Source organism: Vigna angularis, chromosome 7, assembly GCF_016808095.1.
Source record: "Vigna angularis cultivar LongXiaoDou No.4 chromosome 7, ASM1680809v1, whole genome shotgun sequence".
NCBI lineage: Eukaryota > Viridiplantae > Streptophyta > Magnoliopsida > Fabales > Fabaceae > Vigna > Vigna angularis.
Window position 1 is genome coordinate 15,604,232 of NC_068976.1, and position 20,155 is coordinate 15,624,386.

Below are 20,155 nucleotides of genomic sequence, written 5' to 3' on the forward strand. Positions count from 1 at the left end.
ACTTATCTCACCAGGAAGGATCAGCCGTTCGCATGGACTGATCGTTGTGAGGAGAGCTTCCAGGAATTGAAGAAGAAATTGACGAGCGCCCCAGTGTTGGTCATTCCAGACACGGCCAAACCTTTTGAAGTGTATTGTGATGCGTCGTATCAAGGTTTGGGCTGCGTATTAATGCAGGAGAGGAAGGTGGTGGCTTACGCTTCTAGACAGTTGAAGATCCATGAGAAGAATTACCCCACACACGACTTAGAGCTGGCAGCAGTCGTGTTTGCATTAAAAATCTGGAGGCATCATCTGTATGGAGCAACGTTTCAAGTCTTTAGTGATCACAAGAGTCTTAAGTATCTCTTTGATCAAAAGGAGCTGAATATGAGGCAAAGGAGGTGGCTAGAATTTTTGAAAGATTATGAATTTGAGTTACTTTACCATCCGGGAAAGGCTAACGTAGTAGCGGACGCACTAAGCAGGAAGTCGGTTCATGTTTCAGCTATGATGGTGAAAGAACTCAATCTAGTGGAGAGCTTTAGAGACCTAAAGTTGCAGTTCGAGTTGGAGCCAAACAGTATCAAATGCTGCACCTTTAGAATAACAAGTGATGTGTTCGACCGAATCTGGATGAAGCAACGTGAGGATGATGAGCTAGTGAAGATTTTAAGCGCGCTCGGTACGGATCAGGCCAAACATTTCAACGTTGGAACGGACGGTATGTTGCGTTACTTGGGTAGGACGTGCGTTCCTAATGATGGCGAGCTGAAGCGAATCATATTGGAGGAAGCACATCATAGTCGTCTTAACATTCATCCTGGTATGACTAAGATGTACCAAGATCTTCGGAGTTCGTTCTGGTGGCCTGGAATGAAGAGTGATGTCGCACGTTTTGTGGCATCTTGTTTAACCTGTCAACGTGCCAAAGCGGAGTATCAAAGACCGGGCGGCTTACTACAACCTTTGGAGATTCCCGAATGGAAGTGGGACAGCATTTCAATGGACTTCGTGACTCACTTACCTCGCACGGTCAAGAATCACGATTCTATTTGGGTAGTAGTGGATCGTCTAACGAAGAGTGCTCACTTCCTGGCCGTTAACTTGAAGATGTCAATGACCAACTTGGCCAAGCTCTATATCAAAGAGATCGTTCGTCTACATGGAGTACTGTCCAGCATCATTTCAGACCGAGACACGAGATTCACGTCTCGTTTTTGGCAATCGTTGCAAGGAGAATTGGGAAGCAAGTTGCGAATGAGTTCTGCTTATCACCCTCAGACGGACGGCCAATCTGAGCGAACCATCCAGACGCTCGAGGACTTGTTGAGGACGTGCGTCCTAGATCATATGGGAGTTTGGGATGAAGTTCTGCCGCTCGTTGAATTCACATATAACAACAGTTTTCAAGCAAGCATAGGAATGACACCGTTTGAAGCTCTTTACGGAAGGAAATGTCGAACGCCACTGTGTTGGTTCCAAGAAGGCGAGAATGTATTAACCAGACCAGAATTAATCCAGCAAACAACCGAGAAGGTGAAACTGATTCAAGAACGATTGAAGACGTCTCAAAGCAGGCAGAAATCCTATGCTGATAAGAGAAGAAGACCCTTAGAGTTTGCTGCTGGAGATCACGTGTTTCTCAGGTTGAATCCCATCACTGGAGTGGGAAGAGTCCTTCGTCCAAAGAAGCTTTCACCCAAGTTCGTAGGGCCTTATCAAATTCTGAAGAAGATTGGAGCAGTTGCGTATGAACTAGCTTTACCACCTCAACTGTCCAATCTACATCCGGTCTTTCACGTTTCCCAACTCCGAAAGTATGTAGCTGATCCATCACACGTACTGGAGTTGGAAGATGTCCAACTTCGCCCAGATCGAACGCTGGAGATGCAACCAGTCTGCATTGAAGACAGCCGCACCAGACTCTACAAAGGGAAGGACGTTCGTCTTGTGAAAGTGGTGTGGGATGCGAAGACTGGCGACTCAACATGGGAGGTTGCAGAGGCCATGAAGGAGCTTTACCCTAAATTGTTCCCTGGTAAGCCCTAGAATTTTCGAGGACGAAAATTTTTGTAGTTAGGGGGATTGTGAGACCCTGAATAATTAACGCACCAAATCACACTCTTTAATCATCATTAAACGCATTTTGACACGTCAAACCCACTCTGCATGCGCCTGCCATGTGTCACTGAGGGAGCGTTCCAGAAAACGTTGGTGGAAAACAAGTGGCGTGCCGAGGATGGACGTTCGTCCAGCGCGGGAAGGGAAATTCAACCTCTGCATGCACTGACGCCATCTGTCACGTCCGGAGCTTCTAAAAGCTGTAGTAGAAGCCAGGTGGCCGTACGTGGTTGCATGGTCGTTCGGCGAGGAAGAGAAAATGATTTCTCTGAAAAACACTTTCTCTCATTTCTGCATTCATCTTCTTCTCCACGAAACTCTGGCCATTTCTTTTCTCCAGCTTCTCTCTAAACTCTTTTCATCTTCTCTCTAAGATCACTCACCACCAGCATCTCTACTTCCATTTCAGAAAACGTAGGATCGTTCACTGTGTCGTGAGCTTTCATTTGAACCGAGCGGAACTGAAATCGGAACTGGTAAGTTTTCGAACCCTAAAACGCTCCGTTCAGAGTTGCATGCGGACGCTGGTCCTGCTGCATGTTAGAGTATAAGCTGAGTTGTCTCCGTTTCTTGTGGTTAGATTTAGTGAAACATTCGAGAAGCACGTTGAGGGTAGGAAACTGTATTTGGACAAGTTAAACGCATTCGCTTAGGGAGTTCACTGCTAGACCAGGTAAGGGAAGCTTTAGTAATTTAATTTAATACTTGTTGATGTTTATGAAATGCCTGAAGTATACTGGATGTCTGAAATGTATGAAATGTTTGATGGTTTAAGCATGCGTGAACGAACTCTGTTATTGTACTGGACGTATATTTGTAAGATTGGTTGCACTGTATGTTGAGAATGAAACGTATGATCTGGAATATGATTGAATTCTGTATGAGATGAAATGATAATATGAATTCTGTAATGTATGAGATTTATGGTGGAGAAAAATCATAAGTTATGAATCGTATGAAATCTGTAAAGTCATTGTAAACTGAAAAATCTGGAACAACATCATTTTCTCTGATTGAACAATTACGCTCGTCCTTGTACGGTCATATACCGTTCGTCTTCTCTAAAATTGAATTAGAGTTAAATTCTTTCTTTTGGAAAGAATTCTGTTTTAGAACGAGCGTCCCCATTTGAAATGCTAATTGAGTGTTCGTCCTAAGTGGCGTTCGGTCTTAGACCGAACGCTCGTTCAAAAAGATAAATGATAGGTAGCGCTCGTCCTTATGTCGAGCGTTCGTCCTTGATAAGTAGCGCTCGCCCTTATGTCGAGCGTTCGTCTTTGATAGCGTTCGACCCTCTGTCGAGCGTTCGTCTTTGATAAGCGTTCGGCCTTATGTCGAACGTTCGTCTTAAACGGCGCACGGTATTCTACCAAGCGTTCGTCCGAGATAACGCTCGGCTTTATAACGAGCGTCCGTTTCTAAATCGCGCAAGGTCTCCTATCCAGCGCTCGTATTAATTGAATAATTATTGATTTCTAAATAGCGTTCGTCCTGATTTCTAAATAGCGTTCGTCCCGCTCTTAAATAGCGTTCGTTTATACAGTTAATTAACGTTCGTCTTTTTAAAGAAGTGTAACTAAGAATGAAAGTGTGATGTTGAGTGAATTATGAAGTGTGCGAACCATATATGAGATGAGATTATGATTTTGGAATTTGAACGAGCGTTCCAAGGAGGAACGTCTCTATGAAAGATTATGATGAGTTGTAAAGTGTGACCATGGTAAAATCGCTGATGGCTGATCATCCTGATATTCCGTGAGTGCTCTTCTCATGTAGAGGAGAGTAGGTCATGCGTGGGAATGGCAGGAGGCCCTAGCCCTATTGAGTACTTTGAGGCTGATAGGGTTAACCTCGGTTGGCAGCTGATGAGGGTCCCAGTTACTACACCAACTGGGTGCATGAACGCCTGCGGTTACATGGATTCACACAGTCCGGACGGTCGGTCTTAGGAGAGTTTTGGGTGAATTATATTATGCTTTGATGTATTGATGCATGTCTTGTGTGTTAAATTCGTATGATTAAATTGTATATGATATGTATGAATTAAATTACCTAAGCTTACCCTTGCAATTCCTTGTGTTGTCTACTGTTTATGTACGTCCGTCTTGTCAATGCAATGATCATCCGTTGTGGATGTGAGCAGATGGAGAGGTGCCACTTGAGGCTATGCTGGAAGAAGAAAATTTGGAGGACGCCAACCTAGTCGAAGTGGAAGTTAAGGCCGAGCAGTAGATCGCTCGCTCTTTAGTAGCTGTTAATAGTTTTGTTTATGTTTTAGGACGTTCGGTTACTTATGTTGTAAAACCGTTCGTTGTTAGCATTCGCTATTTTTTTGGGGCTCGACCTTGTAACGCTGAAACTTCTAGCCGTTCGGCTTTTGTCCTCTGGTAGTTGTAAAGACTGTTGACTGTTTACTGTTAATTGTAATTATTTCTAATTAATGGTTATTACTATTTATTGGGATGTTACATTAATCATCGATCAATCTCATTTAAGATATTGTTTGTTTTGAAGTTTAAATCTTTTTATAAACTTTTTTTAAAAAAATATGTCAAAAGATAGAAAGATGAATAAATATTTAAATTATCTTAGACCTTTACTCCTAAGTAATGTGAGTTTGTTAGGCATAATAGGAAGATAAGCCCCCAATCAAGGTTCAAGGGAAATGACTAAAGATCTCAATGGAGAGCTCAAGAAATTGATGGTTCGTCTTAAAACCTTATTATTGGTTTCATAGTGGACGTCAATTTTTCGATCCAAAGTTTGCCGAATGATATCGTTAGAGTCAATCATCTCCCATTTGAGGTATTTTTTTGTTTTAGAGTTTGTGCTTTGTCACAGATTTTTCTTTAAAGGTGTCTTAAAGAGAAGAATGAGTAATTAAAGTGTATATGGTCTCAGACTCTAAGGCGAATGACTAAGAAGACTTAAGGGATTAATGATTCATCTAACAAACCTACTGTTTTATGGTGAACTAACTTAAATATTTTGATCTCAAGTCTACTAATACATAATTAATGTAAACCACTACACATTTAAAATATTGTCCAATTTAAAAGTTAATGTTTCATCACGATTTTTCTTTAAAAGATGTTATGATATCTTTACGTTTAATATAGAACTTTATCATATTAACAATTTAATAAAATATAATAAATATAATAATTTTGAATAAAGAGTTTGATAATCCAATAGCTACATGTATAATAGTTTTAAAAGTTCAATAAATAATAAATACCTGCGTAACACTTTTTTATATCTCAATTGTAACAATTTTTATAGTTCAAACAAACATGTGTAAAACTCTTAAATATGCCATGTTATATTTATAATAACAATAATTTGTAAATTATACCCCTCTATAATTGTGTAATCATTAATAACTTCTATCAAAAACTCTATACATAGAATGAGAAAATGTATAGGTTTTATTTTATGGTCTCTATATGTTCCTTTTCTTGATTAAATCTCTTATTCATTTTATATAAATTAATTGAAATTTAAATGTTGCAATGGATATATATGTCCACATCTTTCACTTAAATGGAAAGAAGCAATAAAAACATAAATGAAGGTTCTTGAAGATAACAATACATGGTACTTAACTAAACTCTTTGCAGGAAGACACCTATTGTAGGAAATTACTTTCTACACCTATCATTTTCTTCCCGCACCCCATCGTTTTTGGAATTTATTTTCTAGAATCCAATAAAAAGTTGGAATTTTTTTAGGAAGTCAAACATCCCTTCTTATACGGAAGGCATTTTCTGGAAGGTTTTGATGGGGTGGGAGAAGACAATAAGACTAAATCCCAAATAAAAGTGGTCACCAACAAAATCATCCATAAAAATGATAATTTAATTTCAACTATTTTATAAAATGATTTTATTTTATTTAATTTGGTGTTTTAAAAGAACTATATTTTCTCAAATCCCTTACTAGAATAAGCACATGAGAGTTTATTTTAGTGAGAACCAATTCTTAGAATAATAAAACTTGAATATAAAAATAATATTATTTGTTTGAAAATCCATCTCTAACATATTTTGCCCACAACTATATGTTAATTTGGAGACTTGTGGTTTCAAAGAATGTTTGCTACCTTATACAACATTTGGATTATTAAGGGAATTAAAGTCCTTATAAGAATATTAGAGAAAGGGACAAAGCAAAATCTTTTTTTTTTTGCCATTATAATCGTTAGGCCTTATTTTTTTTTTTCGTTTTATGAATAATAATTTAATACATATCTAATCTAACACCTCTAAAACCAATATCATCTATTTTCAATATATAAGGGTTAATTAACAAACCCATTACACATTTTCAAATTCTTTTTGCATAGTAAAACAAACATAATTTATGTTCGATCAAGTTATGAAATCTACTTGAGAAAAAAAAAATTAGAATAAGAGACACCATTTTAAAATTACGACAAAATTTGAGAAAATTTATTGTAATTAGCTCTTATATTAATAATAAAAGGAAAAGCAAGTCAATTAATAGGAATAATTTGTAAATTTTACCAAGTTTACCAATCCAAATCATGCTTTCGTGGACTGTGACCTAATGTTTAACTACAAAAACAAGTCATTTTCATAAATAAAAAATTAAAAAAAAATCATTGTTATTGGTAGAATAGTAGTCATTGACATTAGTTAAAGGAGCTGACCAAACGAAAGAAACGGAAGGATTAACAGTTACGATGCATTGAAAATATCTGAAACATTTGCTTAATTTATTAATTTTTTTCAAACTTTTGAGTGATTAAAATATATATTTTTTAATTGGAAAGACTAAAAGCGGAGTTTACACTCCAAATTTTAGAGACTACAAGTATAGTTAGGTATTTCTAATTCTACTTAAATATTAATGCAATAATTTTATTTTAATTATTTATTATATTTTTAAACTAAATGATATATATAGAAACGTGTAAATAAAGAATTCATAAATTAGTGCAAGAATGATACATGCACCTGCTTTAAATGGGCTTTAATTTTAATTGGGCTTTAATTTCAATTGGGCTTTTACTGAGTTCACCCTGTTTAAAAAGGAAAGGAGTTTGTGATTATCCGTCCTCACAACTATTATATATAGACTTCATCATTATGTTTATTCTTCATGATTAGTATGATCTTTGTGACTTTCACCACCATTTCTCTATCATGAAAGTTACACATTTCAAATATATATATCTTTGGAATCATATACTTTTTTCTGTATTAACTTACCTTAATTGTTCTTCATCCATTCCCATCTCTTCAATCATGTCTTTCCTTTAATTTCAGTAATAATTATTCTGATTAAAATATATCTCCACTTTCTAGTACCTTTTCATTGCCATTATGGTGGGGTCGATAACTAAGATGATTGTATTTTATTTTTAACTTTATTGATGGTTGGATCAACTCAACCAAAGTTGAGATTTTATTCAACGTTGGGGGAGAAAATCACACAAATAAAGACAAAAAATACAATATACAACAAAGTCCATCTTTAAAATCAACTAAAAAAAAAAAGTTCAACATTTCTTACATACACAAAGGAGAATGTTATAAAAAATATTTAAATACAATAATGAACTTTTTCTATCAAACGATAATATATCACCAAAAAAGAAATTGGTTTAAGTTAATACTTTAGGACTAGTGCTTGAGATACTTTTATTTTTCCTCTAAAAGAATCCTGTATTTTATATTTCATCCATTTTATAACTATAATTGCTTTAAGTTAATACATATTAAGAAAATGATATTGGTATATTGGTACAAGAAAATACCCATACTCAATGAGTTTGGAAGATGTTAAATGTACTAATAAAACATAATAATTTTAAAATAAAACAAACTAATCAAAGTTGTAAGTAATTTAATAAATTTGGATATTTAGTTGTGTTTAAAAATTTATTTTATTAATTAAAATATTTTCTTTTTGTTTAAATACCCTACAATTTGATTTTTATTTTTGTTATTTGGAAATAGACATGATCATTATTTCAATCTTATCAGTTACTTAATTAGCTTCTTCTTTCTAATCTCTTTTAAGTTGGCAAGTCAACTTGATGATGAGTGAAGACAACAATACAAAACATATTTTGGCCACACAAGAATTTATTTGAAAATATTGAAATTGATGAAATACTTAAACTTTATAATTAAATCATAAAAAAATTATATTAATTTTTAATCATTTTTTTAATTCTTTTAGAAATTCACAACTGTTTTGTATTAATTTATTATGCATGAGAACCTAGAATAAGTAATCGCAATATATCTTTATATAAAAAAAAATAGTATAATTGACATTCCCATTTTTTAATATTCCAACTTTATCTTAAATCACAATTGTTTGAATTGTATGAGTTAAAATGTCCTTTAGATTCAACGAGTTAGGTTAAACTTTGACTCTTTGGATCACCAATTTGAAGTTCTTAAGAAAAAATCCAAACAGCATGGATCATCCATTTCTCTTTTCACATGTTTCCCTTGTCCTAACAAGTTATGTTATATATACTATGAGTACCAACCAATTGTAATTAGTTTGTGTTTGAAACTATAATCACAGAATGATGGTTTTTCCTAATAATTTGGTTGGTGAATAGACATAGCTTTCGTCACTGTTAGGTATATCAGGAAGCAGTTTCACACCCTTTAAGCATATGTATGTACTTTGTGATTTGTCACCAACAGTTTTGTGACCTTACCCTTCACAAAAAATTTCATACAACTTTTTCTTGACATGATTGTGACAGGCTAGAACAGATTATTTGGCAAGGAAATTGAATCAATCAGCTATATCTGGTCCAAACACGTCTCAATTGGATATGATTTTCAAAGAAAACAAAATACCAACGCAAAGGAAAAGAATGGGTCATCATTATGGAAGGACAATCCAGAGAAAAACATTGGCCCTTAAATAAGATAAAATCTGACATTTCTCAGCCTTTTAGGATGCTGCACATTCATGTCAAACTAGCCACATACAGAATCAGTACCATTTTCTTTTTAACACACAAAATAACAAACACTTTCGTGTCCACATTTCTCTCTTATCAATTATTCTATCATTCATCTAAATGGAAACAGAACCTGACAATACCTGAAGCTTCCAAGAATCCTCATATATATATATATATATATATATATATATATATATATATATATATATACACACTACATATTATAATATAATACAGCTTGATCTATATTCTATAACTTAATCAAATAATTTGAGATACTGGTTTTCTCCCCACTGCATTATTATGCTACATTTTTTTATGTACACTATTATTTAAATATCACATACAAAACCAATGCTAGGAAATAACACTTTTTTGGGAAAGAAAAATAAGAAAAATTCTCTCGTATCAATGATTCAACTCATATTTTAACTAAGGTAATTTGAGTGGCTGGTCTTTCACCATGTTATGAGTCGTGGTTCATTGAGAGAAGTGTCTGTGTCTGAAATGTCTTGAACAGATTGTGTCTCACTGAGAAAACAGCAAAAAGATTCAGCATTTGAGTTTTTCTTCTGTTGCAATTGAATTTTTGCAGTGAGCAATAGCAGCTTGAATGGCTGCCTGCAACTCTTCCATGGTACTGTCTCTAGCAGAAGAAGGGAGAGGTGTGGTTGCAATCAAGAGACCACTATTTGTTGGAGAAGTCCTCATTGATGCCGGTGCTGAATACTGTTCTCTCCAACTCTGCTTATAATTTGTTGGAGTTACATTTCCTGAATAAGAATAACTCTGTCCACAACTGGGTCTAATCTTCTCTCTTTGCCCTTTGAAAAGCATCTTAGGCTGAACCATTCTCAAGTACTTTTTCATTGCATGGATCACATCAAACCTTACCTTCTTCTTGTACTTCGCTTTATCTTCCTTGCTATCTCGGCACCCTTTGTGCCCCTTGACCAATCCAAATAATGAAAATGTAAACTTGGACTTACCTTGTACCTTTTTTTTTTCCATGTTGTCGTGTTGGTCTGGTATGGTGCTTCTGCTGCTGTTGCTGTCTGAGGAGGTGGTGCTGTTGGTGGTAGTATCCTTAATGATGGAGTGGTTTTCATGCTCTAATAAGTCTCTGATGGGGAGGGTGAAGCTGTCCATGGAATTGGTTGAAGAGCGAGGTGAAGAAGGGAGGTGTGAAAGGAGGTGCAGAGGGAGCAAGTGACCATGGAAGAAAATGTCATCAGCAGGAGATAAATCAAGAGCAATGGAAGATGGTTGAGCTTTGGAGTTATTATTATCTTGAGGGAATGTGGGGTGGTGGAGGGAGATTGTGAAGGAGAACTCTTGAGAAGGGGAAGAGGGTGTTGAAGACTGTGGTGATGACGAAGCTTCGTCTTCTCTATCTTGTTGTTGCCATGATGATAATTGTGCTGCTGCTGCTTCAATTTGTTGCTTTGGCACATCGTTTTCTGTGTTCTTTTGGTGCTGATGAGTTTCCATAACAGTGAGGTTGGCTTGAAGGCTAACAAGATTTGATGCAATATCTGAAATTCTTGGTGTTTAGTCTTTTCTATTTGGTAGCAAGAGAATTGAAAAAGCTTCGTGATCTTCTTTGTGTGAGTGTCAAATAAACCTTTAGAAATGAAAAAGGAGGAAAAGGATGAGAAGGACTCTTTGTCAAACCTCATTTGGTCTTTTGACAAAAGCTAACCATAGGTGATTAAAAAAAAATACACATAAATTTTTTACATTTATTTTATATTATTCTTTTTACTTTTTATTATCTTTAGTTTTTACAAATATAAAAATTTACTTTTATAAAATATATCAAATAAATGTAAATATACCTACTCTTTTTTGGTTTTGGCTACAGAAGTTGGTATTACTAATTACCATTCTATGTTAGGTTATAGAATTGAACGTCTTTGGTTTAATGTAAGTCTAAGTTACACTTAAAAAAGATATGAAAGTGTTTAGTTGTATATAAAAAAATATTTATTATTTTTTTTATTTTAAGAGTTTTAAATTGAATGTATTATTAATATTTTATATAAATTAAAGTAGATGTGGTATGTTTTTATAATGGAAAAAAAAATGAATGAGTGGTGAGTGGTGTCTATAGAAGGGGTTTGGGAAATAAGGTAAGAAACAGCCAAATTTAGCCACCAGAACATGATGGGATTGGCCACGGTGCATTTCACATCACACATTTTCCACCTTTTATAAAATGTGTATCACAAATTATATATTAATATTGGGTTTTATTTTTATATGTTAGGTTTTAACAGTAAATTATAATTTATGTTAGGTTTTATTTTTACTTTTTTTTTATTTAATTGAATTTTAAGATCTTTTAAATAGAATTAATTTAGTTTTTTTGCATTAAATTAGATTAACATTTTTGAATGTATTATATATTAAAATCTAAAAAGTATAACGAATCAAATGTTAATTACGTGTCAATCTAAAATGTACAAAAGAGACTAAAATAGAAAATGATTCAAATTATTTTTCAAATAATGTTAATTTAACGAAAATATTAAATTAATTTCATTTAAAATATATTAAAATTGAATTGAATATAGAATGAATTTGTTTTGTTTAAGTCATATATTTTTTGAGTATTTGCATGTAGTGCTTTATTGAGAAAAAGAAGCAGCTACTTTTTGTTTTATTTATTATTTCTCATGGTTTTTTCTTTCTTTCTTTCTTTATATATAGTTTTTTTTATCGTTATTCTCACAAAAATAACCTCTTCGTATTTAAAAATGCTTCTATTACAACGAGAATGGATAGGTTTGTGATATTGTTATGGGAATGAAAATTAGTGTTTATAATAACTATATATTTCCACTAGATTTTTCTTTTTCTTTTTTAATAATTTTAATTTGTATAATTATTAAATACCAACCAAACACGATTATGAGAATATAGTTTATCCATTAATTTTATTTTAATTATCATGCTAAATTTTTATTAAATTAAAAATATTCATAAAAGAGGGATTTTTGATGTTCTATTACATTTAACTTGTCTGTTTGAATTCAAACCACATAATTAAGATAATTAATTGAGAGTAATAATTTCTCATTCACTAATCTATGCATAGCTTGTAGGCCAAATGAAAATAAATGTTATAGTATTTTATTCATGTGAATGTGTGAAAGATGAATAAGTCATAGGTTTGATTATTCAAACACAGGTTTTTCTTTTACTAAGATTAGCACAAACATAATCAAACTACCTTTATTGACTAAAATTAGTTTCTAACAGTAGAAAACTATACAAACAAAATATGACAACTTGAGTTTAATATTATGATCTTAATAATGAAATAAAATTTATATACTAAGAAGAATTAATATGGTCCTATATATTATATTTGTTAGTATGAATGGAAATATAAGGTATTAAACGATTTGGAGATAATTGTTTATGTGAGTCTCCTGGAAAAGAAAGTTTGATGTCCGTTTACACGAGGAGTTTGAAAATTGCACCGACTAGTTCAAAAGGAATCTTTGAATATAGCAAATTTATTTTTGGACTCTTCTGAAGAGACAAGGATAAGAGCAAAAATAATATAGATAAATCAAGTCATATTTATAAATCAACAGAAAAATTACAAGTTATTAGCCATCTAAATAGGTTTACGAAAATGAATAGATTTTAAAAAATTATGTATATGGATAAATCGTGTTTGTATGATATAATTTTACTGTAAAAAATTATATATATGATGCAATTTTAGATATTTTAAAAGAAGTAGTATTAGTCTAACATAACTCTTTTTTTTTGTTATATTTTTCTTTGTTTGAACTGTATAAGATTGATAGATTTCAATGTAATTTAGTTTGAACTGAGGTTGTATAGAAATAACATGAATTCAGTTGTTTATATTATTCTGCGTTTGTATAACATTAGTTTAAATTTGAAAAAAATAATAATAAAATAAAAGAAGTCGTGTAAGTAAGTATAACTTCATACTAAAAAGACTGAAGTTGTTTTATGAAACACGACTTACTTATATAAGTAAAAAGTGTTAAAATTTATTTATTTCTTTGTTTAAATTGTTGGGTAGAAACAAAGTCCATATCGAATAAAATAAGAGATGGTCATGAGTTTATATACATATAAGATATCTCCTCTGATAAGAGACCTTCTAGAGTGATATCAAAAGTAAATCCGTAAGGGTTTAACCCAAAGCGGATAATATCTTATCAGTGTAGAGATTTATGTGTGTGTCAAACCTCCCTACAAATTACATCAAATTACATCGTATTTGATAAAAAGAAAAATAATAATTTTACATACATAAGTTTTTTATATTCATTTAATGTTACTCTTTTTTATTTTTTCTTTTTAAAAGAATACAAAAATATATTTTTTTATAATTATTTATCTTTATATTATGTGTCAAATTAATGAAAAATATGTTACCTATAGTTACTTAAAACAAATTGATCTAAATAAAATAACGATAGGGTGACACATTTTTACATTCATTTAACACATAATATAAAAATAAAATAGTCATAAAAGAATAAATTTTTTTAGTTTTTGACAAAAGAAAAGAATAAAAAATAACAAAGGATAATGAATATAAAAAATTTAAAAGTGTTAAAGTAATATTTTTTATCCAAATAGCACCATCATTGTAACATCCCAAAAATATAGTTGTAAACTCTATTTAAGAGTTCTTACATTTACAATAAAATAGAACAGTTACAGGAAATAAAGCTAACTTACAGTTATCCTAAAATAACCATAAATTTAAAACTTTACAGAAATCTATACTGAAACAAACCACAAGAACCAACTGAACGGTAATACAAGCAGGGTATTACACTGAACGGTCCTACACTAATACAAAAATAAGCAAAAGACCGATCGGTCTCACTCTAATGGAAACCATCCTCTCCTGCCAGCGCATGCTCCAGAGAACCCTCAACACCTCACACCCACAAGGTGATCATTGCAATGGCAAAGACGACCGAACAGACAACATGACAAGACAGGAAATAAGGGTAAGCTAATGTAATTTAATTAACCGTGTTAACATGCAATTCAGACAAACATATAATACAATCATACATATATAGAAATCATACAATCATATTATAACCGACCACTTTTACTCTTACTATCCAGACTGTATGAATATGTAATTATGGTCATTCGTGCACTTGTGGATGAAGTAACTGGAAACACCCTCAGCTACCATACGAGGTTAGCCCGTTATCCCTTACCTTAGGTCAAGGTAAACATACCGCCCAGGCTAGGGCCTCCTGCTATTCTCACGACATGCCTCATCATTCTCTACTTGAGAATTGGTTACCATTAGAATGTCAGGATGAACGCCAAAACTGAGCTTCCCATATTCATACTTTTATCACATTTGAGATTCATACTTTTATCACATGAAACCACCACTGAGACATTCCTCCTTGGAATTCTCTTTCTCGTCACATTAGAGTATCATACCATACTTAATTACCAACATGCTTCCTCATCCATAACACATTTAAGTAAAATCAAACCGAACAGTAAAACAAACACCACCCTTGATCACAACCGAACGGAAAAGTAACCTTAGCCTATGAACAAGACCGAATGGCCGAACACTCTCAATATGTGAATATGACCGAACGGTCATGTAAAAAGTAAAACTCAATCATGAGCCGAACGTCTTTGAAGCTGAACGCCAAAACAACCGAATTCTAAAGCTAAAACCGAACACTTGAATCTTAGACCGAACCCTTATGATATAGAACGAATACTAATGCCTTAGACCGAACACTATTGGCTTAGGCCGAACACTATTGGCTTAGGCCGAACACTATTGATTTAGACCGAACACTATTGATTTAGATCGAACACTTAGAGCTTAGACTGAACACCAATACAAACCGAGTACTAGTATAAGATCAAGTACTACCGAGACCGAGCGCTAACACTAGCATAACTGCTAGTACAAGACCGAGCACTTCTGAAACCGAGTGCTGGTAAATGACCGAGCACTACCAAGACAGTACGGACCGAGCGGTCATTAACAGTTAAGGCCTATAACAGACCGAACACAGTTTAAATTCAAGAGCCATGACTAGACCGAATGCTATATTCAATGGAATATTAAAACAAGACCGATCGTTCATTAACTAAGAATCCACAATAGCAGAACTAAGTTAAGACCGACCACCAGATAAAGTCGAACGGTCAATTAAAGACCCTCAGCGAACTACATAATTCTGTAGAATAACTGCAGAATTATGATCAACACCAATCCTTACCAATTTCACTACATTCTCCCAACTTCTAATCCTCCAAACGTATATCATATATATCACTACACATTAATTAAGAATATCTAAGTCTTTCTAACATCATTAAGAGAGTTTCATCACATATTTGAGAGTCAATTCTGCAGAATCATGAACTCAATGACCGAGAATCAGATTTCCTAGTTTTTGGCACATTTATGAGTGAATTAAGAATTCTAACAAGTCTTTAATCAACTTACCCAAATTTCCTATACAGACCAAACTCAAACCGAACATAATTTCCTCATTTTCACTACCACACTTCCTTCCAATTTCACTTAACCACTGAACAATAATCATGCAGAAACACAATAATCATAAACACAGCATCAACATTCCACACCAACAGCACCGAACACCAAATCATTCAGTTTCATATACATGCAACATCATCAAACAACATTTTCATACATCAAAACTAAGTAATTAAATTATCTAGCTTCCCTTACCTCTTTGACCGAACAACGATTATTCTTTTCCAGACTTTGCTTTCTTACCAGAAAATTCCAAGAGCACCTATATTTCACTGATTAGTGAGGAAAGACCAACCCAAAATTACCAGAAAAGTGATCAGAAATAAGAAGAAGAAGCTGATGAACACATGCAACCAGAAACTTGGCTTGCATGTGTCAGAAAATAGAGTTTCTAAGAAAAGGATGAACTTACCGACTCTAAGCTTGATTTTTGATCGGTGGAAGAAATGATCTTGACTCCTAGATTGCTTAAACGGTGGCTGTTTGAGAAAAGATGAAAGGAGATGAAGAATTTCTAGAGAGAAGTAGGAGAAAAGATAGAGACTTGAGTTTTAGAAAGATACAGATTCTTCTGAGAAAAATGAGATGAGCTAGGTTCGGAAATTTCTATAAAATGCTCAATCTCTTTTGAGATATTTGTCCTCCCTTCCACATGTCATTTTCAGTGTTTGACAATCATCTTCATGAATTCATTAAATAAAAGAAAATTAAAATTTATTATTAATTTATTTTGGATAAAAGAAAGTTTAAGTTTAAGTTTAAAATAAAAAATATATATTTATTTGTTGTGTATGTGTGTGGTATAGGTATTGTTTGTTTGGTCCTTGTGATTGAGTTCCCCACGTGCACTCAAAGGTGTTTGGTGTTGAGAGAGCAAAGAGTCAAAAAAGGAGTAACCAAACAAACACAACTCTCCAAATTCTAATCTTTCATTTTATGTCAACTAGTGAATGGCCCTATTCCTTTGCAATTAAAGATTCTATTCCTATCATTTTCTTTCATTTTCATCACTCACAATTCTATCATAACACTTTTAATAATCTCTTATACTTATTACATATTTTTCAGCAAATAATATCCTAATAGTGGGTTACTATTCATTATGATCTTCAAAATATAAAAAGCACAGACACACGTTGACCCAATAATTAATGTAGTACAATCATATAAAGAGTGAAAGTAATTTGTTGCAAACGAGAATGAGATCATCATCACAACATTCAGTTTCACAATTTTTTCATTTTTCTATCCTCATTGCCAGCTAATTAACTTTGAAATTATGTGCAATACTAACATATTACATATTTATCCCAATGTACTAATGTTTTAAACCATCGATTGACTAATTAGATTACACAAGGTCATTGATTACTTTGACTAATTAGATTACAAAAAGGTCATATCATAGTCTAAATCATTTATTTATTTAGACAATTGATTGAATTAATATAAATTAAATTATACTAATTTTAGAATTTTAGAATAATGTAATACATATTTAACTTTAGAATTAAATATGATTTTAATCTTAAATTTATATATACAATTAAAATTTATTTATTTTTTAAATTTTAATATATTTTGATCTTCGTATAATCATCATTCTAATTTAAAGACGTTAATTTTTCTTTCTAAGTTAAATAATGTTTTAAATTGATATTTAAATTATTTATACAACTTATAACATTCTAATTTAAATGTGATTTTTAAACCTCGTTTAACATATAAATTTTATAATTTGTAAATAAAAATATATCAAGTTTAAGTTATAATGAACTTTTAATTTTACGTTTTAACTTTTATTTTCACAAGAAAAAGATTAGATAGTCTGTGCATCAAAACTAATTATAAAAGATTTTAATTTAATATTTTAGTGTTATTGTTTATTTTTTTAATTTTTATTTCATTGGAATTAAACATCTTACAATACACACATCTTAATTAATATTTTATTTTATTGTTAATGTTTTTAAGATAGAAAATTTCTTTTTTATTTTATGGCTTAAAGTTTTATCAAGTCTTACATTTTATAATATGTTAACATATATTCAAATAAAAAAAAGTGTTATAAGATATAAATTACGATATTGAATATGACTTATACAATGAAAATGTTCTTAAACATTAAATCATCCTTTTTTAATTGGTCTCTTTTATAAGGGTGTTTCTTATTTGTTCTTAATTATAGGTTATTTTCATTTGAAATTTTGGTAGTAGTTTTTCTTTTATTAATATGAAAGGTGCAGGGGCATGTGAATGAGGGTGAAATTTCTGTGTGTCCGTGTGGCTATGGCCCTACATTGACTGAGAAAGACATTGAAAGATAAGGAAAAATAAAGAATGAAAATGAAGAAAAGGAAAAGAAAGAAGAAGAAGAAGACTTAGGTGGTGCATTGTGGACCTAGACACACGTGTATAGGGTTATTAGACACACGTGTATAGGGTTAAGAGGGTCCATGAAGCAAACATGGAAGAATTTTGTATGAATGGTTTAGGTCAACATCTTAATCATGGAGCCATTATTTGCTTGTAAACCTTCACTCACCCTTTTCACCACAAATCCATATTCTAAGTCTTTTTTTCAAAGACAAGAGAGAACTACTTGTTAAAAAAATAATTATGCTATTTAAAAATGGAAACATAAGACAAATTGTAATACTTTACCCTCATGTCATCAATGGAAAACCATTCTTTCATTTTCTTATATTAATTTAATGGTTGTTTTTCTTTGCTTATTATTCAATTATTATTTGGGTTTCTTAGTTTTCTATTCATGATTTTATTAATATTATTTTGTATTGTTTAGTCTTGGTAAAGACTTGAAAAATCTAAAATAAATTTAAGAATAATGTCTTTTTATTTATTAATAAAATAATTCATGTTAGAATGTATTCTAATTTTATTTAAAATTTATTTTTCAAATTTTTTGTAATGTAAAATTATTTATTAAATTGTTATAATTAATTTTTTTTCAATAGATAATAAGATCAATTTTTTTACGTGATATAATCACACTGATAAAAAAGAAATATCAACTAGCTCTTTCTATCACTTGAAATAGAGACTCTGAGACACATGAACAAGTATTTTGTTATAATTATTTCAGATAAGTTTTTAATAAGATCATGGAGTACTCACTTTTATCGTTACTATTATCTTTATTTATCATAAAAATAGAAACATTCATGATAATCTATACATCCATTATTATGAATAATGAAAAGTTATATATTATAACCATTTTAATTCTCTTTCTGTTCTACTGATTGTTTCATTTAGATCTTATTATCTCACCGCAAATTGGTTTTTGTTTCATTTAGATCTTAATTTACATTTTCGTATATTAACTTTTTTCGCAATCAATTTATCACCATGGATCATTTAATTTCACAAGTTCTTTTTATGCTATTTTAAAATTCATTTAACTCATTTTTGTTTGCTTCTTACATCTTATTAGATTCACATACATTATTTTATTTCAATTAATCTTTATCATTTTGCATATTTACTTTAGTTTTTTCGTTTATATATTATGGAAATATGTTAGTGTTTATTGAATTTTGAAATTTGGTTATGCTTTTGCGTACCAAATTTTGAAATTTGATTTTGTTTGTATGCATCTTATTTTGAAATCCGATAATATGAAGTTGCTAAATTTGAAATTCAGATTTCATACACATATGACCCCCACATCCAATTTTAAAATCTTGTTCAGGACTCTATCGAATTACATACACCTCATATATTTTGTAGAGATAAAATTGGAAGTACACCAAAAGGGGTGCAGGAAGAAAATAATGAGAGTACAGGAAGAAATTTTCTAAAACTTTTCCTTCTATCTTTTGGAAAACACAAAAAGGTATATAATTAGATTCAATAACATCATCATCTAAACCATTTATTCCTGCACCTCCTTTTTTTCTTCTTTGCATCCTCATAAATTTCATAAATCTCAAATTATCCCTTACTAAAATTATAACAAAAAGAAATATTTTTAGACTGTACAATCTGAAATATATTAAAAAAACACATTTTGGATTAATCCGAAAAATATTTTCAGATCCAAAAATATCTTCCAAATTATATGATCTGTAATATATTTAAAAATAATTACATTTCAAAATACATATTTGGAAAGATATTTCCAGGGAATTGGTGAATTCAGAACTTAGTATTCTATGATAAATTTTTTAATTCGGAAGTGTTCTATAATCCGGAACCATTTGGCCATTCACAGTGGCTGACTCGATCACTCACTCAATTTGTAAGGTGGATTCTATTAAAAAGAAATGGAGCAAGCGTTAATGGTGGAAGAGTGGAAATGGAGATATTTTATCATGATTTCTTCATTCATTGGACATATTGCAAAATCAATAACCGTTAAAAATTTGAAGTGTTTGTCAGATCAATATCAAATTCTCCATTGTTTTTCTAAATCAATGTCTTTTTGACAAATAGCTTTAGCTCGATGTGAACACTTACATGTGACAGTACACTGACATAAAAAAACATTACATAGTGCATATACA

The 20,155-nt window shown here is 31.7% G+C and overlaps 1 protein-coding gene across 1 annotated transcript; it reads right to left on the minus strand.

Annotated features, from left to right (window-relative positions):
• Positions 1-9,296: 9,296 nt before the first annotated feature.
• On the minus strand, positions 9,297-10,776 carry LOC108337609 (BRI1 kinase inhibitor 1). Its single transcript, XM_017574168.2, has one exon. The coding sequence runs from the start codon at positions 10,553-10,555 to the stop codon at positions 9,617-9,619; it is 939 nt and encodes a 312-aa protein (XP_017429657.1). The 5' UTR covers positions 10,556-10,776; the 3' UTR covers positions 9,297-9,616.
• Positions 10,777-20,155: the final 9,379 nt, after the last annotated feature.